Source organism: Seriola aureovittata, chromosome 8 (genome assembly GCF_021018895.1).
Source record: "Seriola aureovittata isolate HTS-2021-v1 ecotype China chromosome 8, ASM2101889v1, whole genome shotgun sequence".
NCBI classification, from domain to species: Eukaryota; Metazoa; Chordata; class Actinopteri; order Carangiformes; family Carangidae; genus Seriola; species Seriola aureovittata.
In genome coordinates this window covers 13,951,751-13,977,627 of record NC_079371.1, presented here as the reverse complement: position 1 = coordinate 13,977,627, position 25,877 = coordinate 13,951,751, and the positions used below count along the sequence as shown (strand labels likewise).

Here is a 25,877-nt window from a genome sequence, read left to right as displayed (position 1 = left end):
CAGTGATGGTGTGCAAAACAGCTTATAATTCTTTGTTCCCTTCCGTGCTTAATAATGGTTACGTTTTTTCTTTTGCCATAAATATACACATATATGTCATAGGCTGAATCGTATCCCCGGCGGCATTAATTTCCTGAATTTATGAAGGTGAAATGCCATGTCCAGTTAGATGGGTCTTATATCATTAGCATGTAATTGCAATAATTGGAATACAGTGACAGTATGCTCTCATGTCACATCTATCACTGACATGACAATACTCTCAGAAAAATCTAATCAAACAGCAGTGTAAAGTGAAGGACAAGCATGATCCAAATATACTTTGAGGACTCAATATTTAATGGCTCAAGTAAAATTCAATGACAAGAAAAATCATTTCACCATATGGAAGTTCATTTTTTTTCATAGATTTAAATGGAATATCTTACAAAGGCATGACAACACAGACTGTATAGCTTTAACTGACCAATACAGATTCGCTGGCAAGCATTGAAGCCTTCTATCAAAGCAAACTTGACCTGACTCACTGATGACTAATTTACAAGCATATACTTAAGTCTTATATCATATTTTGATATAGTTTTTTTGTACAAGATACATTTGTGTACATAAAATATTCTGGCAAGGTGCATGCCAGTATACACATATGTGCACACACGCACACACACACACATTCATACATGCAAGGAGACGCACATATTCCCCCTCACACACATACAACATCACCTATAAACACATTCAAACACACTCTCATCAATATTATGCATATGTATCCATTTACATTACAACAGAGATTGTCATCTCATCACTTCTTATGCTTTCCTTTTTTCCTTTTTTATCAACATAGTGAATTCCAGTATTCAACCTGTAGCTTTCAGTCTTCACTGTATGTGTCTTTCCAGTTTGTAACCATTATTACTGGTTCTTAGGGGTACTGCTATGTACAGTTTAAAATCCAGGTTACCTGACAGTATAGATATTTGTGTGTACGTGGAGGCATAAATGGTACGCACATTTCACAAAGTTTGAATGTGTACACTGTGTAACATTTACTTTGTTCCATAAGACAGACAAACAGGTAGAGCAGTAAACATCAATACTGACACTGAATGTGATGATGGATGCATGACCTACATAGGCAAGTGTCAAAAACGCCTCGTGGAAGTCCGAACAGTTCATGCAAAACATGACACAGGTTGGCAATGGTAATCATGACACACATTTGAATAGAAAAATTCAGAAAATTAAAAAAAAGCAAATTGTCAGTGTTGAGTATAGGATTTTTACTATATCTATCATCAGGGCAGAGGGAATTAGAAAACTATGAAAATAGCAGTGAGAGCAGAATCATGCAAAGTGATAACCTGTGATCACTCTTAACATTTTGTCTTTTTCACTCTGTGTTTTGTAAAAGATGAAAACCTTTGATACAGAACTTACTCAGAGCAGCCTTGTCCAAAAAAAAAAAAAGCCCAAAACAAATGAACATTCATATGATATGCTCTTTGTTTTTTTAAGATGAATAATAATTAAAACACCACTACTTTTACCTCTAAAAGGGCATATGGTAAAACACAATGGTACTGCAGTAGACGAAAAATAACTTGTGTTAGTATCAAAAGCAACATCGTACAGATGTACATTCATGCAGTTATTATACTGTTCCCTCTAGATTTTCTCTTTCGATTATGCTGCTGCAACATTACAGTACGTATGGGTTATGTAGGCAGAGTAAGCTAAAACACAGTGTGAGTTACAGATACGTAATATTGTGCTTCCTGTACACATGTGATTGGGTAAATTATTTCAAACAATCACATTTTTGTTACAGTGTGACAGTGTATTATCCCTTACTTAGTCCATGGATATTCTCTCCCTCTGTGATATGAGGAAGGGCACAATTTCCTTTGTCATATTTATAAATACTCCAACAGCAGATAGTGTCTGTATTTCTCATTGTTAATGAATAGGGCGGGGGGTGGGGGGGTGGGGGGGTGGGGGGGGGGGGTGGGGGGGCGGGTGGGTGTTCTTAAAAAGCTAACAATTATTTGTCAGTTTTAGTTTTGTTGAAAAGATCCAACCAGGAACGTATTTGCCCTACTTATTCACATGATTGTAAACAGAGACTGAAAAGATTTGCGAGGATTTTGACGCAACTTTTTGATCAAATATCACAAGTGCTGGATTTGCATTTGTCAGTGATAAAATTCCAATTTTCTGTGACATCATGATGTATGTTCCCTTTGATATGTGCTCCTTTTGATTAAATATGCATTGTTTATACCATTTGGCGATACATGTCTGTCCTAAGACATGAGATGAAAAGTGATGGAGAAAAAAAAAAAAAATTCTGAGTATTAGTAAATGAGCTGGAATTGGATTCCAAAACAGGGACATTTTCATCAACGAATGTTTGTAGGAGGATTTATTTAAGTTGCTTGTTTTGTATTAGATTCATTTTCGTAATTGACTCGGGTGAAATTGAATTGCCCCTTCCTGTGTCCTTGACACACTGTTCCTTTAAGTGATCATTTCACTGAGTCTCAGATATATCCTCTTTATAATGATAAGAGTCCTGACCCCAAGTATCTGAGAGAATAGGTGTGGTAGCTAAGAGCATGCAAACACAATTTGCTTTGCACCCTCCCTCAAGAATGCCACATTGCATTATAGATTTAGGCCTGTTCCCAATTTGCAAGATGGTACAACAAAATGAATCGCATGAATCATATACCTGATGATGTAGACACCTGGCTTGGATGTTACTGGAAAGAAAAATGGATATCAGCAAAGTCACTTATTGCTGTAGCAATAGATTATGCTGCACCCAATCTGTTACAGCAGAGTTAGTCTGAAGTACTTATCATCATCAGTAAAATTCACACACATAGGCAGTGATGCAGTGTGTGTATGATGAGACCATGGTGAGGGGCAGCCTGCAGGAAGGTCTTTTCAAATAGTGCCAATGCCTATTCTTATGATAACTACAAAAATAACATTAACATCAATAATTCAGTTAGACTCAGGACCCTGAAGAAATTCATGCACCCTGGTCTATTATTCCGGTGTCAACACAGTAAAAACTGATAATACAGCCAAACAGAGCTGTATGAAAACACCAAATACTAATTAATAGCAAGAACATAGATGTTATTAATGATATGATGGGAAGAGAGGGAGTGTGTAAAGCTGCTTATTCAGAGCACTTGTCACCTTTTCATTACCTCTACACATGCAAAGTACATGTTTCTGGTTAGCCAAGAGAGCCATTCCAGACCTTCTAACCACAATGAGGGTCGCCACTGAGATCACACATCAAAGTAATTAGACTGAGAATTTCATAATTGGCTCCATAGCTGTTATTATGTGAGAGTTTCTAAGCAGCAAAATGTGAGAAATAGAAACAAAGGGAAGGAAACAAAGAGTACGTCTCCGAAGCGCATCTGTCTGCGCTTTCCAAGGCTAAGCTACTGAGATAATGCTAGGAGTGAACATTGTCTTAATAGAGTTGGCAGAGATGGACCCACCACCATATTATGGAAAACATCCTGGGCACATGTGCGTGTATGTGCAAGAGTTTGTGTGGCTTCCTCTGTTATATTTTGTGTACTGGTCCACGGTGAAAATGTAGAATGCAAAAGATTACCGGTGCTGTCTACCATTGGCCTAGTTATGTTTTGTAGACTTCTTTTTTTTTTTATTATCCTTCTGCAGTCCCCTGACCAAAATAGACTTCTGAAACACGTTCAGGCAAGACAAAAGAAACATCTTCCACCACCAAAGGAGTTTGTGCTGCGTGTTATACAGAGCAATACTTCACTAGAACTTGAACAGAAACACCATCCACCCAGAGCTCATAATTAACATTTAGCCAAATTTAGCTCACTCCACACAAAGTACTGTATTTGCATTTGTTTCTGTGCATGGAAATGGTCTTTTAGGGCACAGTTCCACTAAGCTGGGCCCAAGGAGCTAAAGCGTACATTGCCCGTTCTTATCACTAAGCAAACATCACCAAACTGAAAGCAAAAATTATCTTTTTTTTTTTCTGTGATGGAACTACTTTGGTATAGAACTACCTTTAATTTATTCTACATGGGTCTGCTATGTTAAGACTTACATTTCCTTTAAAATGCTTAATGCTTCAGACTGATCCCATATGATTTTGTCTGAACAACATCATCATGATCGAATCCATTCTCAGATGTCTTCATTAGTAAAACTGAGCTGGAGCTGGTCAAAGTTATTCAAATTATGCATACCTCCACTCGTACGCATACATACTAATCACAAGTCACCGACGAAAAGCCATCAGTGGATGGAGTCACATGTATGACAGGCCAATGAAGATCTGTCTTTTACTCTTACAACTGGTGCTCATGTAAGAAAGAGCTGCTGCCCACGCTGGTGGGCGTCTGCTGCATGGGAGAGGAAAAGCTCGCCAGGGGGATGACCTTGACGGGGTCCTCCTTCTTACTACCGCAGTGTCTATCCAGGGTGTTGTAGAACTGCGGTCGGTTGATCCCTTTGTCCAGTTCATCCTTTTTGGGCACAGACCTGCCCAGGGTATGGCGGCCATCCATGACCCCCATGCTGCCCATGTTAGCTTTGGCTCCCCGGGCACAGCTCTGCTGGAAGCCAAAGGTGGGGAGTGTACCGGTGATGGCGGTGGCGGTAGGGGTGGAGGTGGGGCTGTTGCTGCCAGGACTCTGGAACTGGGCCAGGGCTGGGGGCATCCAGCAGCTGTCGGAGTGGCCCAGTATCAGACACTCCTGGGTGCAGGTCTCAGAGGCCTCGGCCAAGGCTTTCTGCAGGTTCACCTCGATGGCTGGAAAAAACGCAGAGAAAGAGAAAAAGAAAAAGAAGAAAACAACATAGTTAATCCATCAGGTCAGAACATACGGAGAGTGCAGCTGCAATGCAAGGATTTTACCAGGGTGTTGTAGAAAGCACTGAATGAACTCATGAATCATTATGTAAACAGAAGACAGTTGTCGTCTTATCAGTGGTTGACCCACAAAATGTCAGCCTTTTAGTGAAATGAAAGTCAGTGATAAATGTTTCATTTCATCTTGTAATGAGAAAAACACCAGCAGAGCATTTAATTTCCATTGGTATTCCCGTGACTCTGTCTGTTTACCTACAATATGCAATGAATTCCCTGTAGCTTAATTAGAGTTAGAAAAAAAATGTCTTGCTGTTTGTGTCTCGGATTGGCTTTATCGTATTAAATATTTAATGAACATCTTAACAAAGCATTGTTTATTTTAATCACTGTCAATGTGGCACACCTTAAATCCTTTTGATCTTTCAGAATCCAAAATAAATCTGGTCAAATAAGAAAACTCAAATAGTGAGAGCTGGAAAAAAAAAAAAAAAAAGAGATCACACTATGCCAGGATCCTGTGAGCACCTTTGGCATATTTAGGTATAATTAATATACACAGTTAATTGTGCCAGCATTTAGGTTTGCATGCATGGAACGGAATAAGAAAAAAAAAAAGGAAAAGAAAACTGAATGAGGAGGCGACTGGGCAAGGCTAAACACTCAAACTATCTTATCTCATTATCCCGCCACTGACATCACATGTGGAACGAGTCTGGGATGAGGCCTCAGCATTGAGCCTCAGCAATAAAGGCTGTCAAGCCAGATAATTAGAATGTAAAACAGTATGCACCAAGGCAACCAGGAGCCCGCGGTGTTATGTTTCCTAGGCCATACAAAGGAAAGAGGGGTCCTCATTCAAACATCACATCGCTCCTCTAGGCCTCAGCTTCAAGCTGTCATGTAGAAATTATTTAGCATATTTGCATAAGTAAGAATGCTATAAATAATTAAGTGGTCTTAGACCCTAGTGCACTGGGACGACTATTTCCTTCATGCACACAAGTTCTGCATGCTCTGTGTAATTCTATTCCACAGACATTGGCAGATCTTCTCGCCACCTTGTTTATTGTTGTATGGCAAAATGAAAATGAATATTCTTATAACTCTACATTAGCGATACCAGTCCGGCCCCCCCAAAACTATCTAGATTGGTGCATAACGGCCCAGTGCACTCACTTGTTTTTTTGTTTTTTGTTTTTTTTTATTTCTGTGCTACCGCAGATTGAATAGCATAGCGTCAACTTTAATTATGAGAGCAGTGTCTGAAAGTGAAACGCCTGATATAAATTGTGAGGATATATTTGGAGTGCCCACGTGGAGTCAAATCTGTCCTCTCCATATTGAACTGGAGCCTTGGAGCAGGAGTGTATAAATCCCCCAGGCGGTAAATGTGTCACCTTTCAGAGGGTCACTAACTTCATTAAGGCAAAAATGGATGCTGCTTTCTCATTCTCTGAGCTAGCACAAAAGGGCCAAGCCAAGTCTCGGCCGTGCCCTGACTCAATCTCTCTCTGAGTGTTTTCTGCTGGTGGTGATGTCTTTTCAGGGTATTGCCGTTTTTGATGAGGTAATGCTATTAGCATAAATGTCTTATTCCTCAAGCATGCACCAATAAATGCTTCTGGGTCTCAACTCGAACAGACACATTCCGACGTGTAGCTTTGCCAGACTTATTCCCTCCTCCTCAACTTTAAATGATCAGTTCAGTTGTACAGCTGTCTTTAACGTAGCGTATTTTACGACTGAAAGGTAGTCTGAGGCTCCGTGACTTCACACGGCTTGAACTCACAGCAGTTCTGTGTCAACAGCCTTCAGTGCCTCCAAATTTTGTATGCAATATTTCACATCCAGCCTCTCCAAAAGACATGCGCCTGTACTATTTTCTATTCCAGTGGGATAGTTTGGAAAGGTGGTGGCGGGTTTGGGAGGGTGAAAGCACGGCGTGAGTGATGTCGCTGACAGCTCCGGCTGCTTTCGTCAGCTAGAGGTATGCCGCAGCCTGCTTGTGATGCCGCTGTCTTTTGTATTCAGGGGAAACAACTGTACCCCGCAGAGCTTTCGGGAGGAATCACACATCACTGATGCTGTGAACATTCTTTTCTACGTTCCCTTCAAGGAAATTTGAATGGCAGACAAGTGGGGATAATGGCAAACAATGGGGCGTAATAGACAGCGCGACTGAGATCAGACCAACTGTTCTCATTTGAGATGATTCATCTTCACTGAGAAGTGGCGATGTGATTGAAACAAAACTGCAAGACCAGTTTAGTTGTTCTTTAGAGTTGACTGAACATCTAATAACAAGTTCAGCTCCAGTCACCCAATAAGACTGACTTCTGTTGACTCCAGAAGTGAAGCGGTATTCTATTCATGTTCTGATTCAAAACAGCCTGCGGGTTAATTTGGCTGCTCTGTCGTAAGGTAATCTATTATCCGTGCTCTTGTTGTGTATTTCTTAGACAACCCGCTGTGCCACGGTTCTAGGTTTCTAGTCGATGTTATGGTCATACACAAGGTCAATACCGGCGGTAGCCTACAGCAGTCCTGTTCTGCAACATCAACACATCCTTTGGCCAGCCACTGATCGAACACCGCTGCATCCACCTTCAGCTGACCTTCCATTCATGCGGTCAAACATTACAGCTTGTATAAACATTGAACACATGTAAGAGGGAGGCATGAGAGTGCTGGATGGCATGAAAAGCATTCAGAACAAATGTTGTCTTGAACTAAATGAAAATACTGTAATTCCAGTGAACACAAGGTGGGGTTGATGCAGTGCAGATGCTTCTCTGTACAGCAAAATCTTTTAATTTAGAAATATAAAGCGGTCACACATGATAACATGAATGCCTGCAATATTTCCCAATCCAATTCAGTTCAGTAGTCCTTATAAAACTTTTTAAGACGTACAGAACTTTTTTTTTTTTTTTTTTTTTTTTTACGTTCAGTCTTTTAAGTATTTTACGACTTTAGTATGTGAGTATCAGATAAACATCTTTCAATCCAATGCAGTCCAGTACATCAACACAGGCTTGAGCCTAAAAGCTGGATAAAAGCCTTTCTGAGCCAGTCTTAAGATTAACTCCATCAAAAACGGCGAGTGTATTGTATTGGATTGTGTTATAGTGTACAGTTGCTCAACTTATTTTCAAACGCATTTTGTAATATTCCAGTCAGCTGGTGAGCAGGTAATTCATCGATAATCATGTCTTTTTTTAAGAACAGCTTTTATACTCAACCATCACAGAAAACAAATTCATGTTCTAATTTCAAACAATCAGCCCCCCCATGCATGACGAGCAAGTGTTTCTAGTACAATTTTCTATAACAGTGGTGAACGAGGGATTATACATTTTGTGTTTACACATTCTATTTTGCCTCTTTTATTATACTGGTACGCATTCAATCCAATCTCCCTTATTTTTTTCTCTGATGGCCATGAAATCCACTAATGCAAATATAGGTTCTGACAGGCGGAAACACACACACACACACACAGACCCGCACACACACAGAGAGGATGCATAATAGCCAGCTGATCGGGGGTTTTCAGTACAACAGTATGAGATATTTAACATGACAGTTGATGATATTTACTGACAGAGCTAGTTACATCTTGATGAGCTTCACATTAAGGTCTGCACACATATCACGATTCAACTCATTATTTCAGCATGCATAAACTCATTATTGCTAATTAAAAGGATAATTGCATGCATCTAGGACATTAAATTCCTCGAACAGCCATCAGGAAGGTGGACGAGGTCCCTGACTCATCCTACACGGTTAATTGGTGCAGTCTTTTCAATTTTTTAGCCTGAAACCTACATGCATCAAACTCATGTATTGTCCAGTGAAAGCTTTATCATGCTGTGCGCACTGCCTCCATGTGAGTACGCATGATCATAGCTATAACTGAATTGTACTTGTTTGTTGTTTGTTATTTTTTTCTTTACATGGTGATCTACTGACTGACGGGTTATCTTGTCTAAGGTTGTGATACATGGACTGTCACTATGCAAAATAGTCGTTTTCTGACTTAGAAAGCTCAAAGTTGTTTTTTTGTTTTCTAGTTCTTTTTTTTTTTTCTTTTTACACAACATTCTCAAAAGGTTCATACATAATCCAGAGCGTAACTATGCCAAGAAAATAAACCTTTCAGCAGCGCTCAGCCCCTCGCAGTGTCAGTTCATCTCTGGGTTCAACAGGTTTAACAGTGCAAGAAAAATAAAACAGTAAAATGCAAAGACGCTGTACGAGATGTTTAAAATGGAGACCTCGTCTGTCATCAGCCATCTTGGAGTACTACAAGTACTGCGACAAGTGCAAAAATGTTATCATCTTCATATTATATGTTCTCGTGTGATAAGAGATGAGATGAGGTTGAGAGTGAGAGAAGAAGAGTCACAGAGGAGTGGTGAGTATATGTCTCTGTGTCTGGAGGGGAACCAAAAGACCGTAACACAGGAATACAGAGGATTCTTTCAAACAAATAGAATCTCAGTAGAAATAATTGGGTGTGTAATAACCAAGACTTTATCTCTTCGCTTGGCCTATACCCACTCCAAATGTACAATCTGGATAAGAAGATGAATGGTCATTAATAATAATAGCGCTATTAAAACCCCTTGGTTTTGCACTGAAAAGAGAGATGCCATTACTTTCATCACAGCTCTGGCAGTCGTCAATTGAAGGCGACACTAATGTCTCACTTTCACAGAATTAGAAATACGAGACAGCCCAGTCGAGGGCAGTCTCACTCCCAAGTCGTCACATATGGACGCTTCTCGTTTTAACGTAGTGGGTAAAACTTTAGCGCCACTTTTCAGCGTGCAGGTTTGTGTGATAGACTTCCAATGTTGATGCATGAGTCTAGCGTGCCGAAGCTCATCGTCTGCTGATCTACATGGGGCGAGATTGCATTGTGGTTTTCAAGTCACGTTGAACTTTTTCTTTATTAAACCACACTGTGATCTCTCCCTCGTCCTTTCAATTTGCATTCATCCAAAAAAGACATTGTTTCTGCATGTTGAAAAATTATGCTAAAGTGCCATGGACCAAGTGTCTGTATGTAACACGTTGGGAGTGAGAATGTATTGCCCACTTATGTGCTTGATGCCTTTCACCATTCATCCTGCATTCTCTGGAATTATACATGTTTCACAATTGTGACGGATTCATAGTTCTGATGATATGTATTCGTGTGAATTCATGTTCTATTCAAGATATCACAAAGCTCACGAGAGGCTGAGTGAAGGAAAAAGTATATCCCATAGTTATAATTCCTGCATATACATGAAATAAGAATATGCTGGCTCGGAGACAAGGTCTATGACTTCTCAGCGAAAAAACTGTCTCTATGGCAATGACTCTGAAAATTAACTTTTCTCTGCACGTCAGACTCAAATGCTATTTGGTTTTCTTTACTTTTATCAGGAGGAGGTACAGTATAATCCCTGGCGAAGGCAATAAGAGCTGTCATTGTCACTGCTGACAAGGGCGTGGAGGAGGAAGTAAATATTCCATTGTAGCAATAAAAACTTGGCATGCTCTTTGGAAGGCAGAGACCAGCTATGCCGTAGAGGTCAGCGGTGCCATGTAGGAGGCTGACATGTATTAAGATCTATAAGGACCTGAGCTGGGGTTGACGGCTTGTCAAGGACTACTGTAGAATTTTATTAACACGATTTTATCATAGAATGAGGAATGAAACAATAGCAATATCTCCATAGAGCCTGTTCTGTACTCCTGGCCAACCTATTGAGTGATCACATAAAAAACTGCATGCCAGTGAATGGTAATGAATTACTTACAATAATGACATAGTGGATTTTTCCACTCAAACATAAATTTTAGAGCAATTCTGTGTAGCGGTGATAAAGAGCGAGATGTAAGAAACAGCAGAGCCGTTGCTCCTCTTTTTTTTTACTTTTTAAAACAAATAGTGCCAGATGTAATGAATGGCCCTTTTTAAAGGAGACAATGTGACGCAGATAAGAGGGGAGTGAGGTTGTCCATATATACTCTAGACTAATTACTTTTGATGCATTTACTGAGACGATGCTGACAACAGTGAGTCTCCGAGCCACATACGTATTTATCAGCACTTGTGGGACCTATACAGTTTCTCTCCTGTAATCCATCTAGCCTTGTCTGCTCTCGACCCCTTTTGCTTTCCTAGTGTTTGACCCATTGTAACTGAAAGTAATTGCAGGCAGAAAACAACATCTAATGATTACTTTATCTGGGAGACTGAGAGAGTGAAAAGTCACAGACAGGTACTTTCAACAAAAGGAGGAGGCCTTTTTGTTCCCGACACACAATTTCAGACAACAAAGAATATTATTGACTTGGCTGAGATTAGAACACCAAAACAAATAACAAAGCACAGAGAGAGGACAAAGTGCACAAAGAGAGAAAGGATCTCCTGAACAGCCCAGTGCCAAGCACTTGCTTCTTTCTTTTTGTTGCCATTGATTAAAAGTATGTTGTAGGTTGAAGCACCTGTTTCTCCACTGGGAATATACAACACCAACATAATGTCAAGACTTAATTTAATGTAAATTCCTTTATCTCCAAGTCACCTTTGTTGTCCGGAAGAGAAGGAGAGAAAAAACATTAAAAAAAATAAACACACACCTCAATTACATATCTCCTCAGCATAAAATGTTTACAAAAAAAAGCGGGACCTTACATCAACAACAACCACAATTGTGTGATTTCCATCAACAGAGAGTGCAGTTGGGAAGGTAGAACACAGAAAAAAGCTTCCGTCTTGACACTTGACTTTTTGTGTGTGACATTGGTTGATTACATCTCCTTCATTATGTCTAGGCTACTATTGGGCCTTCCCACCCGAGGACGAGGTGCCGGTGTCACCATCAACACAATCAGGCCCGGCCAAATACCCAGCATGGGCCAGATAGATGAGAGGTGCAAACACCATAACAATCTGCAATCAGCGCTCATCACCACAATGACACACTGAGGCGGAGGCACAGAACTTCTACAGGGGGGGGGGGGGTGTAGAAACTCAAGACATGCTCGTGTAGATGCACACACACACACACACACAGAGAAACCAACACACACACACACACTGATGCTCTAATTTTTAAAACCTCACGCGAGGGCAGCCACCGAGTCTCCTCTTTGTGAGTCTGCACTTGTGCAGGCGCTGGACGGTACTGTAGATATACTGTAGGTGTGCTGTCACTGACAAGGAAGCAATACATAAATGTATATTTATGAGATTAAAAAAAAAAAAAGTGAATCCACCTTAAAATTCATTGCACATGGATGGATGTCTGAAAATTTCCATACTGCGTAGATAATGTGAGGCCTGGGAAATGAAAATAAAGAGCGTGGAATAAAATAAAGAAGTGAAAGTATTTTAAAAGGATTAAGAAAGAAAGGAAAATCGGCTGATTAAGTGGGACCTGGCGAAGCTGTTTGATATTTGCAAGAAGATTGGATTGTTCCAGCGGGAATACTATCTAAACAATCATGATTTTTAGGGAATGAATTTGATCTCAAAATGTAAATGTCACCTATAACTCTCTTAGCTTTCCTTCCAATCAAATTAGAGGGCGATTTGAAGCATAAGGAAGTCCTCAAAGATTTAAACCTGTTGCATTAGGAGACAGTAACGCCGAGATGTTTTCTGATTATAGCTAATAAAAAAATGAGGCCCCTGCTTCACATGATGGAGGAGAGACCAGAGAGAGACAAACTGTTCGGCAGCCTCCACTGTGCTGCATCCTGTGTCATGTAACAAGCAAATTCATCACGCTGACCCATTGCCCCCAATTATTATGGAAAACAAGAATGAATCAAATTAACATTGAAGACGCTCCCAGATCTGGCAGCCTGTCTGTAGGCTATGGCCGATGGATTCAGCAGGAGGAGAGGAGAGGGTAATAAACAAGGTGCCACTGCATATGCTATATATCTTGCAGTCATTGATGATTAGCTCTGTTTTCCCTTAGCCATACATTACTGTTATTGCCTCCATGGCCAGGCAGATAGGAAGTGGATACAAAGGCATCATGAAGCCCATCTTTCAACGGATAACTGGCAGGCTGAAAACCACTCAGCACCCGCCGCAGCATGATTTCAGTGCATGAGTGAATGGTGGGCATGGTGAAAATTGTAATCTCTTATATGAAAGAGCTGAGAGAGGTGGGGGTGGGGGTGGGGGTGGGGGTTGGGGAGGGGGGGGGGCCCGGTGTACACTTTTTTTTGTTGTTGTGTTTTCCCAAGGTTTGTGTTTATTGTACAGTGAAGGAAATCATACGGTGTAGTCACTAAAAAAAGGAGTTTCTTTTCAGATGTCAACAGCTCAAGGCGTGGTGTTTTGTCCTGCTTGACAATCCTGAAAATGTGTAACGTGTATCCCATTTCTCTTACTTTTCTTTCTCCGTTTTCAAAATATTTTGAGGACAGCTTAGGAATTGAATGCAGACTGTACGCGGTATTAGTCACAGTCATTAGTGCTGAGCAAACTTATACTTGAAATATCAGTGTGTAGTGTAGCATGGTAAAGGTTTTAATATGAGGGGCAGCCTCTCTGCAGATCCCCATGTGCATGTACACTTTAAAGGTTTTCCTTTTCCGAAGTGCCACAGACCCTCCTCCGGGGACAACTATTAATTTTTCACTGAAACCTCCCCTGAATAATGAATTCTGTCCTATTTATACGCTGTGATAAGTCCACTGAATGTCTAAAAAGGGGTTATCATGAAAAGGGTAAGGCTTTCAGAGAAAGACCTGTTCCTGCTTAACATGTTTAATTCATCCGCATCGCCATGTTCTTGAAAGCAGAAGAAAAGTCATATAATGTATCACTGGCAAACATGAAAGCAGGAACAAGCAGCACATTCAATAAATCACAGCTTTACTTTCACTGTTTTGATGTTGACTGTCACAATCCTCCACCCAAACACCCGTCGTTGAAAGTTCAGATATATGCTGTTTTACTCCCCCAGGCCCCGGCTGACAGATATGCTCTCACTAAAATCACAGAGGTACTCAGTGGCTTGTGTTAATGTTTCTGTCACTACGCACTTTATTTGGGGTGCGTCGAGCGCAAGCATTGTCAACTAACATTCGCAACAGAGGGAGCGACAGATACAGATAGACACACGGAGGGAGGAAGACTGTGAGAGAGTATGGCAGGTAGTACTGAACGATATATATAAAAAAATAAAAATAAATAAAAAAGGCGTGAAGTTTAGTCCATAAATAATGCAATAAAAACTAGAACATATTTCAAAATCTGTGAAAAAAAAAAGAAAAAAAAAAACTGGCATTGATAAACAATCTTAATACTTAAAATAACTGCTGCTGTAGCAACTTCACTTTACTCCAGGATAGAAGAAGCTTCACTTTGCTGCTGTTGGTACTGGCACTCTTAAGTGAACCAAACCATTCATTACAGTTTCTCCCTCTGACCAAATAACCACAAGGCTGTCTCGTCAGAAAAACTTACATAAACACGTTTAATTGATGTTACACACCATCTCTCAGTGTCACTGACACAGATTAGCACATAATAAGAATGTGTGTGGTTTTATTCAATACTGTAACGCAATCATTTTTATATATAAGTACGAATGTAATTATAACTCAGTGTAATTGCAATTTAGTTTATATTCTGTCTGATTATATACTGAGATATTGCATCCATATTTGATAATGAATTTCTGGCTATGATAATAATTATATATGTCTCCTAAAAATAACTATCTTTAGTTTTCTTAATTGTATATTTGTCTTAGTTAAGTGTCATTGTTTTTAGTTTTAATCTAATTATATTATTACCAGTTTTCATCACTATTTTGAGTTGATAATGTGTTTCATTGTCTTCAACACTGCTTTCATTTCTTGGACGGTAAGTCTAACAGCTCCTCTTTGGCTTCTAAACAGTCTCAGTAGAAAAAAAAAAAAAAAAATTATAATAAAATAAAAGGGCAAAAGCAGAAAGTAGGTTCGCTGATTGTATTCTGCCTGTGATGATGAAGAGAATGCTCCAGTGGCTACAACAGTCCACAGAGGAAGAGGCGGTGAAAATAGCCACGCAACTGCTTTGCTCTAGAGACTGCCAGCAACCCATTGACCTCAATGTCTTTTATGCTGTTTAGCCCAGAGCGCTAACTATCAGATATTAACACCCCACGTCTTTGATTCTGCACGCCTGTCAGGTCCTGAGGACACTTGTATATATTGTTTGTCCCGGGGATCCATCCTCTTTGTGTCAGTTGTTTCGTCCTCGTCTAACACGACAAACACCCACAAAGAGGCAAGGGTATGTCACAATGTCACATTTCTTCTGCCTGGCATCGAGTATCAGCTCTAATGTTGACATGTCTTAGCAGAGCCTGGGGAAGGCATGGAGAGACAGGAACTTAGCAAAAAAAAAAAAGAATGTCACTAACATGTCCGGATGTTTGTAGAATTGTGGGAGAAAATTGCAAGGGTTTCCTGGCTCATCACCACCACCGCCACAGCTACGATGACATCACTATAGCCAATTTCATCCCTGCAGTTTATTTCAAGCGACTATGTCTGTGTGTGCACGTGCACGCCTTTGTGCATGTGTATGAGTGAGTGTGTGAATGTGTGACAGAGAGAAAAACAGGCTCGCTCTCAATGTAATTCAGTGTGTGAAGGCACCAATACCCATCTCTATGATAATTTCCTATTCACTATGAGCAAAGACAGCAACACTGATACAATTCATTTCCCCTTTATTAACTGGTGCGGAAATGTTGGGCCTGGCAGAAGTGACTTCTGAAGTCTTTCAGGGCTGAGGGGTGGCACAGTTTGTTTTACGGGTGGGAAGAGAAAGCTACTCGTACAGGGTAGATGATTTTGGGAGCAATGCCTCCATAATAGTGCATTTGCCAGAGACAAGAGGCTCAGTTTCCATCAACATTTAGTGGCCTATTGAATGTCTTATTTTGCATGAGACCCTCGGTCAAAGCATTTCAGTCAAAAAAAAAAAAAACAAAGAAAAAAAAACTTCTTTTCTAAGAAAAGAAAATGGACTTCTCCTCTCTTTGCTAAAGTTTCAGTATCAAATGTCTGATTTGCATAACTTGTTTGAGTTTCACATGTGACATCCAGTCAAGTCCAGTCAATCACAGTGACATTCAATTCACTAGAGTTGATGACTTGCCACCAGTCTGCCGTTTTTATCTCAGCATGATGTCCTTATTTTTCTTCATCCCCGACTCTTCCTCTCTCCACTCTGATATTGCTAATTATTTCAAACTATCAGGTAGACAGTTTCAATTTCAATTAAATCGTGTCTTCTGCGCTGACCTTGGGGTGGAGAACAGGGTTGCCTTCTCTGCCCTGAACAGTTCCCCTGGCAGTTACGGGTGCCATTTAAGAAGACATTTAAACTCAATTTGAGCCTGACTTCAGTGAATACACGCTGAGTTCACCCTTGTCAAGACAGAAGTGTGCTTGGTATATGTATTCCAGTAAAATGCTTAATGTGATAATTGAAAAGAACCTAATTAAAGCTTCAAGTCATAACTGGCTACTCTGGTAGCTGTGAAGGACAGATTTACAGCCATATGCAGCTAATCTAGCCTGTCTAGTATGGCTTGTGAATCTTAATACACTGATGTTGCAGTGTGACATATTGGGTGATAGTTTACAAATACTATTTTGTGCTATATCACCAAGAAGGCAAATGTATTCATGCCCCGTAGGTGCGGCAAAAGTCAGGTCTTCATAATAGTTGAGCAAAATGAAAATAAGTTTTGGAGAAGAAAAAAAAAAAAGAAAAGAAATCTACAAAGTAGCTACCATACAGGCAAATGGAACAGTAGACCCTGCTGCAAAAAACCAGAGGGCACCATGTATGTAAGAAAAACAATTACGTGATATTGACAGCTAGTGCAATCAAAGGCTCCCCTGCCAGACTCAATGAGGTGCCAATCAACTGAGTGTCTCTGCCTCGTGTTGCCGCTGCTGCCGCTGCTGCCTTTCATTTTGGAGTCAGAGGAGATTCTGCCGTGGTGAATCATCAGTCAATAGCTCAGAGCTGATGGTTAATGCTGATTGATGACATTCACCACCCTCCCCACCTCCACCCCACAAACCCACCACCACCACCACCATCACCACCACCACCCCTCACCGCAACAATACCTATCATCTGCAATAAAAAGTCAGGGTGCAGGCTGAAATCAGGAAGGGAAATCGAGAGGAAATAAGCAAAATCATTATTATTGGTGTTGTTATTATCATCAGTTTAGTAGTAGTAGTAATAGTAGTACTACTAGTAAAAGTTAGTAAAAGTCTTGTTTTGATTAATGTTTGTTCCAAACTAGCTTTAAAGCCTGTCACCATGTTTTGATGGCTTTATTGTTTTACTTTGCAAGAAACTGGTTTCTCATTGAATGTTACTAAAGGTCGTCCATGATTGATTTAAGCTGTAATTAAAATGATTATTAAAATAAATGATAAAGCACCACATGCTTTCTCTTCATTGTCCCATGAAATAATGTGAATTAGAATGTCATTCAAAGCATGGCATTAGGCAACACAATGTGAAGGCACCGAAGAACAATTTAGCGCATGCATGTAATTAAAGTGATTCTATCAAATGTGACATTTCTTTCACCACAATATTCTGCCTTGCTCCTCCTCCGCTTCACCTGTGGTGGCTCGCTCATGACCAGAATAACAGAGCGAGATCGCTCGGCAACAGTGAAAAAGATCATTTCCGTGGAAATATCTTAATGTGAATTTATGTGAAACAACGCAGTGGTGAGCTGCAGGACGCACTGTCTAACACAGAAATGTCAAGCAGGAGGAGGAACACTGCAACAAAACATCGGTACGGTATTGAATTGGCTAGAAGTGTCACCCTTCAAAGAAAATAAAATTATTTTCTTTCCCTACTTCTGTCTCTGCTGGTGCTCTCTCCCACTCTCTCTCTCTCTCTCTCTCTCTCTCTCTCTCTCTCTCTCTCTCTCTCTCTCTCTCTGTCCCCATCTCTTGTTTTTCTCTCTCTTATTCTTCCCACTTCTGTTTATTTGTTTATTTTTCTGGATTTCATTCTCATCTTGAGAGGACAATTTCAGGGATTCTACTTTATTATTAAAGCATGTGTTGGATCAGGCAACTTCCTCTGCAGGTTGCCCACACAACACGGAAAAAACATTAAGGGATAGAGGCTAAGAAAAACTGCACTTATGTTAGACCTCATCAAGTGATGGTTTCATTCAGCAGTAGCGTTCCTTTCATTATCTCTCCTCTATTCCTCACCCACACATCAGCTCTTATTTACAATGGCTCTCAAGGAGCCAACATATTGAAGTCAGACGTCAGGAAGGCTGGATGTTAACCATCCATCTCTTTGACATAGACGCAGAATAAACTAATTTACTAATTTGCAAGCACGGGGACGCCAGTCATTTCTATTCATAATTCATTATGGAAATATAATCAGACATCATACCTCACCTTAAGACAACATTGAGCTGCTGGAAAAAAAAAGAAAAAGATAAAACACTGTGTGCTACAACTTTGTACAAGAGACCTTTAAACAAACTATCTGCTCTGGTGAAACAATCTCAACAATGTGTTCAGTGCTTAGAGACTACAAGCAATACGTCTGTCTCCCACCTCCTTCATTTCAATTGCTCTTTCATTCATATAGGTCTTTAAAGAGCAAGGTGGAATAATTACCATTTAAAGTGGTTAACATGCCCCAGCTGTATTTCTTTCCATTTCCAACTGAAAATATTATTCATTGTCATTATTAAGCAAGTTGAGAGCACTTCTCTGGGTTTTGTCGGGCTATATTGTGCATCGTAGCCACAAGTATTGATAAACAGATTGAACCCTTCCAAAACCGAGTGGCAAGAGGGGAATAATCATTAAGAAACAGCCTCCCAGAGATACCTCTCGTCAAAAACAATTATCAAGAATTGAAAAAGCTATAAGGAAGAAATCACAATGATATTCCATATATGACACTCAACTCTCCTTCTAGTCCTCGTTCAGTCTGCACTTCACAGAGCACACAGCAAAGAATTGTAAACTCTACTGGCAGAAGAAGAAAGGGTATTAATTTTCCAACCTGGAAACTGCAAACTGAAAATACCTGTGAAGTGGATAATTCTGTCTGGGGGAGACATGTATTTTCCCCTTCCTTGTGTCAACACAACTTCTTTTGAGGTGTGCAGCGATGTCTGTATGGACCTGATAAGTCTCTTATTCTCAGCAAAGAGTAATTTGCAAAATGCAGACGGCTGTACACAGACTCTCCACATTGTTAATTAAATCATTCTGCCTTTGATGTTTTCTCAGGTTTTAATGGGAAAATAACAGAATTAAATAGGATGCTGTCTTCCCTCCTTGTGAAAAGAATGATCCATGGATGGTGCAGCACTTATTGAAGCTGAAATACTGTAAATAAATTAAATTAACCGTAAATAAACTGAAAGCAAAGTATTGTTTGTTTTTGTTTTTTTTCTTTTTTTAAACTGCCAAGGCACTGACATGCGAAAACAAGCATGTATTATTCACAGTGATTTGCACTTTATACCTGTTGCCAAGCGATCATGGGCCATATGGTCAGGCAACAACCAAAAGGTGTGTGTGATATAAACAGAATGCTGTTTTCCCCTTGTAACCTTGTTATTTAAAATCTATGTGAGACATTAATCAACAAGGGCTGGAACACGTTTCACAGGCTTCCCCAAGACTTCAGTTACCAGCCTCATTCAACATTAACATGTGGTAGTAAGATAAACCTCTCCTTTGGAGGTAATTCAGAATGAAAATGACAAAATGAGAGGTCACAGAGATGACATGGTGGTTTGGAGCCCCGATGATTGTGATTATATTCAGCAGAATACACCTTTCAGTCTCCTGCAACCTGCCTCTTAATTTGATCAATAAAGATGAGTTTCTCTCCATAATGAAATTCACACTCAATCACAAGTTTATCAGCGGCCACCATGAAAGGTCAAGCAATAAAATGAGATTTTGTATCAAGGAAAAAAAACAAAAAAAGACAGACACTACTTAATTAGTTTACTTTGCTCAACATGGGGCTGCTAAACAACAAGTATGATGCCATCTACTCTGTTTAGTCAATAACTTCCTGGACCACAAATATGCTGGGAGTATTACATGGTGACCTTTGCGCTAATCAATCAACAAACACTTTGTGTCTAAAGAGTAAAGTCTGCAAATCAGGTGAGGCTTGGAGCCTTCTTCAAGCAGGGTCAAGCTGATGACAGAATACAGCCCCGAAGGTATTAATGGCAGGCTGATTATCTGACTGGTTAGTGTTTTTACTCCAACCTCTAATTACTTCCAAGGCTAGTCTTTGAAAAAGCAATTATGAGCTGAGCAAAACTGTACATCTCACTTTAATGGTTCAGTGCTTTTATAATTCATTTGTTCTACTTTGCAAAAAAAATATCAGCAACAAGTAGATCGAAATTAAATAGATAAATAAACTTCTCTTTCTATATCTCCTATATCCTCTATCTCTACATTCTCCTTAGAATTCAACTTAACATAATTAAATGTACTTAACGCATAACACACCTGTTACTACAGTGAATACATACCTTAAAAAAGGCTGCACACACAAGATGCCTGATTATTTACCTCTATGTACTTGATCCTGTACATACGATATTTTTTTCATATACAATGTGTAAATTCATAATACCAAGCACATTATGTGAAGTCTCAGCCAAACTCTTCTGAATTATTTGCATTTCTCCACCAGTAGAGGGAGCGCAGTTTCCCCTCAGTGTCTCTGTTCAATGTCCTGCAGTACTGAAAAGTTACTTAAGACCTCAGTAATGCTGCAGCTAAGCCCCTTGATGTGCTATTCAGTCTGAGGCACCTCCACAGTGCTCTCTGTTACCAGCAATACATCCACCCAACAACATATGTAGCACTGCACAAGGGGGAGCAACAGACATACATATACCCCACCATCAAGAAATGGGCAATGCCTTCCTTTAGTGCTCATTTGACAGAATGAGGATTTTTTTTTTTTTTTTCTGGTAGTCCTCCTTGAACAGTCAATTTCTAACAAGCTATATATTGTGCTGTATATTATTCAGAGTTTTTATGCTTTAACATATATTAGAATTTTTTCTATTGAGGGACATGCACTGAGTGGCACAGAACAGGTTTCGCATTTATCAGCCTCACACTAACAAAGACGTTCAATGACATTTAATTAACACACCTCGGTGCAACAAAGCAAAAGCTGCAGGTGAGGTCAGATTATTCTAAGCTATCTTGTAAGACTGCGAAGGTGTGAAGGCGCCTGCTTAAATGATGTGTCCTACTTCTGTCTGGCCACACATGTCCAAAAACAACTTGACAGCGTGGCCCCACAGACAGGCCCAAGATTAATGATTTGTGACAGCTTCAACGAGCCAGGATATGAACAGTCATCCCGCAGCCATTACATAAGTAGAAACAGCTGTTGTTTCGGCGCAGGCTTTCATTCCTTACTGTACCCGCTCCTCATAGAAGCGTGGCAGCAGAGAGGACCTCCCGTCACATACAGAATAGGCTGAACAATATCATGGAGGCAGCAGGTTTTTTGCAGAGAGCGAGCGGGTGGCTGCAGCACTGGCTGCAATTTCAACAGGGCTGGATAAAGTAACTTTCTAATGTCCACTTCTCCTTGTGCTACAGCCCTCAAATATTGAGATGTCAGAGAAAACAACAAACTGCATCTCTGTAGTTTATATTGATGACTTTGGAGACTTCTGCCAATGCCTGCTGTGTAATTATAACAGCCTGATTTATGTTTGGCGGTAATTCTGCTGCACAGACTATGTTGTGATTAGCATGGGCATGAATGGAGCTAGATTAAACCCAGTTGGAAAATATAGTGAAGGAACTGCAATTAGATACAACATTATTCCTTTTCTATTTGATTCTGAGAACATTGCCTTGTTCTGTCACAATAGGATTTAGATAGTCCCATTGTGATGAAAGCCTATTTTGAAACCTGGTGAATGTACAGAACATGACGAGCCACTTTGTTTCAACAGGACAAAAGGCTGGCTTGGCATGTGTTTTATGACTATTGCCTTTGCTTGCTGTTTCTAAGTCTTTTCTTTCTAGATCACCCCAAAGAGCCATACAGAAGGGCTTTGAATAAACGTTCCTCAAAACAGCCCGGAGATTGCTTTGTATTGAAGGTACAAATGCCAGACTGAATCCTTTTTCAATGACCATCTTATTTAGTTCTTCATGTCACCACTACTCACTTTTATTCAGTTATTATGATTCTGAAATTATTATTTTTCAAAATTACCATTTAACAACTATTTAATTTAGTGTGTAACTATTAACAACATATGACAAAAATTGCAACAAAAAGACGATAATTTCTGCCAAATTTTTAATATTGTGTTGGTACATTTGATGTACAGCGCTGCTTAAACTACATGTATATTTTCCAGGAAACCTACAGAGCAGCACCCTGAAAACAATTAATAATTCTTACCCATTCACCTTTTGTACAATTCTACATTAGGCTTGCAAGATGTCAGGGTCTGGCTTTGCATGTCTGCATGCACTGTCCTTGCTTAGGATTCAGCAGATGGAACCATGGGATGGAGGTTATCAGCCATCCCATTCCCCTCTGGACTGTAATTCGTTGTCGACAATGTGCTATGGACCCTAAAGGCCTGCCATCTGCTTACTTTCACTCCTTCCAAAGGTGAGAAATTCCAAACCACCACCTGGTTGATGTTTTAGCCACGCATGCCACCTACTCACCAGTGCCCATGTCCATATTGTGCAAAAATAGAATAGTTACAAGAGATAAAAAGTCAATTGGTAAATATAATTAGCTGTTTATTTGGCCAGCCAAAAATGTGTATTCTAAGTGGTGACAGGGTACTCTTAAAGATTAAATTTGACAACAATAAATTGAGATCTTTGTACTTGATTTTAATATGAAAAATTCAAACTGTATAAAGAAGAAAAAGAACATTTTACATGCCGACTCAGCTGTGGAATAAGATTAAAAGTTTAGGGAAACTCTTCTGAGTTCAGCTGAGAGTTAATAAATTACCCACATTGATAGTGAAATCCCAGAGTCATTTATGGATTTTGGCACTAATCAGAAAGCTGTGCATGAGGTCTTGCACAGTCTCCGTTAAGACTGGAAATGTTGGTAATATACAGAAAACTGAAAAATGTCTGTGGGCAATGAAACATATGCGCAGAAAAACACTTTTGCATAAAGTGTCTCATGTCGTTACACTTTTTTAATACCAGTTTAATATATAACTTTGGATGGTCCACAACAAAATGACTATTTATATGTTTGCAAGAGCAAGACAGGATTGTAATTAAGTGTGAAGCCCATATGAAACTTGCTCACTCATACTGTGACTGCTTATTCATAATGTGTCCAGTCATTCATGTGTTTACTCTTCCTCTGTGGTCACAGACTTGCTCATAGAGAGGAAGAAAAATAAAATAAAATCAGGCCTTGAACGGATGTCTTGTTGCTTTTGGATCATCACTGTGTTCAGAGATTGTGTTTTGACGAGCAAGCCATCCTTAATCCTTGGTCACATCCAGTTGCCAAGTCGATGACCAAATTTCTTCTCTTTGTGCGAGAGAGAGGACATTTGAGGGTGGGAAGTGGTGTTTACACACAATATAATAAAATAATCTGTCTGGAAAATGCTGGATCTTGTACATGATGATTCCTTGTAAAAAAAAGAAAAAAGTTTCAGGATTACTAAAAAAGTATGGTGCAGTCAATTTAGTGATGAAGATTTTCACAATTAACTGGGTGGGAACTTTCTTGTGTGACATCAGCATGCAAAAACAACATCCAAATACTTTAGGAATACATGTATATCACAGTTATGTATTCAGCTGGTGGACTCAAACACTACATGGATGTTTCTGTAATCTCAGAGGTATGGACTAGACACAGAAAATTTTAATTAATCTGAATTTGCTGCACAACTCTGTGCGTTAAGCAATAAGGACTTTTGAAGCAGATGTAATGTCACATCTTTTGAGTTAACTTTTGAATTAAAGCAGCTGGTTCAAGCTGCCAATTCTGAATATGGCTCACTAAGCAAATTATATATGAGGATGCACTCATCACGACTGCTGTAAATGCACAGCCAAAAAAAAAATATACAGGAGCTCTTCCTCAGTGAAACGTATCATGTCTTTTTTGCTGAATTAAGCAGATTTAAAATGTGTACAAAACAGGGAGGTGACTTAACAGATACACTGTGTCCCATGTGTGTCTTTATACTTAGATATTGAGCTCTGATGCCAAGCTTCCGGCCTAATCCTCTATACATCATCAAATTGATCTAGTGAGGAAGATTTAAGCCTGAGCTCGCAGACAGAAATTTCGTTCCAAGGTCAGGCAGCGGGAGGCAAAGGTCATGGGTCACTTGTCTCCTCACACCTGCCCTTGATCTATCCCCGGCCCAACTCTCTGGGGACCCCAAGAGATTCCTATTCTGCTGATGAGTTAAACCTGCTTGAGCCACAGAAATCCACAGGATTTCTATCGGCCTTTTTCTGCAGCTGTGTAGGACAGCGATCGTACTACTCAGCTACATCAATCAATATCCACGCAACATGGACGCAGCATGTAGCGGCCGATGTAGCCAATGCGTGATGTTCAAAGTTTGTCCAGCGAACCAAAGTTCATCTTGCAAAAACTCCAGGTAATTCATCACGAGATGGATTACTCCAAGAAACTTTGACTCTGCATGGGCACATGGATTCCTCAGGAGGCATAATCTCATTACACTAAATCACTCACTCCCTTGATGCATAGATAGAGGGAGCGGTGAGCTGTGTTGCCAGTAAGATTCAGGGTTGCTAAGTATAGTGCATGAAGCCGATAGAAGCTGTGGACAGAAGGTATCCTCTGGGCGCTCAGAGAAATGCTACGTATTAAATGGAGCGGCAAACTTTCTCCTCCTTTTTGAAATGGGGCATTATGTATGCATGTGGGGTTGTTTGTTAAAAACCCTTGTCTGCTGTCAGGCTTCACCTCCTTTCCCCTAAGCTCGGAGAAGGAAATGTAAGCTGTTTACAAATACAGTATGACAGGTTGGATACTGCTAACTTAAGTTTTCATGTCAAAACCTGTCAGTGACATTTAACAAGAAGAAAAAGCATGTCAGATCTAAAATGCTCCCAGAAAAAAAAAAGACCAAACCAGCTGACAAGTGAATGAAAATAGCACTTAACCTGGGATGCACCAAAGTACATTTGTTGAGAGCGCACACATCTTAATTCTTTGAAAATTATGACATATTGTGATCGGATATGTATTTATACTTGTTTTATGTGGTACTGTAATCTTATAATCACTTCCTGCTAAAGCAGATCACCTCACTCCATTACAACTGATTTATTTTATGAACAACATTTTCTTTGTGCGTAGGCGGATCGAGCACTATACTGTATATGTTCTACAAATACTAGTGTTTCTTTTCGTTTATGTTTCTTGTCCACCTATAGCAGAATGTATACAGGAAAAATATTGAGTTTGGTCGAAAGGCTTCAGGCTGTTTTGAGTTCAACTGGGAATAGATTTTTTTTCAAGGGCAGTGTGCAATCATGGAGCTGTGTTATTCCCTATGATTGCCAGACCACTGGCAAAATGCACACACACTCTCACGCGCCTGCACACACGCACACACACACACACACAAACCACACATGTGCACGTGGCATAGCTGTGTGAGAATGTGACTTCACAACATCAACAAAATATTCAGAGGGAAGATCAGAGTGAAGAGACATCAGACACTCAAGTCCAGGTGATGTAACCATTTTTTATGCTTCAGTCTGCCCTTTTCTACGGCCCAGCAGTTGTGCCTCTTGCACTATGAATTAGCCAACTCTGTTGTCAAGGACACGCGATGGACATATAAAAATAAAAAGAATTAAGAGGCTTTTACAGTTACAA

The 25,877-nt window shown here is 39.9% G+C and overlaps 1 protein-coding gene across 2 annotated transcripts in view; it reads right to left on the bottom strand.

Moving 5' to 3' along the window:
- Positions 1 to 318: 318 nt before the first annotated feature.
- pcdh11 (protocadherin 11) overlaps positions 319 to 25,877 on the bottom strand; it is a 125,958-nt gene continuing 100,399 nt past the window's right edge. For both annotated transcript variants that reach the window (XM_056382675.1, XM_056382676.1), the window contains one exon: positions 319 to 4,828. In XM_056382675.1, the coding sequence (XP_056238650.1) occupies positions 4,365 to 4,828 (464 nt within the window). In that variant the 3' untranslated portion in view covers positions 319 to 4,364. The remainder of the gene's footprint in view (positions 4,829 to 25,877) is intronic.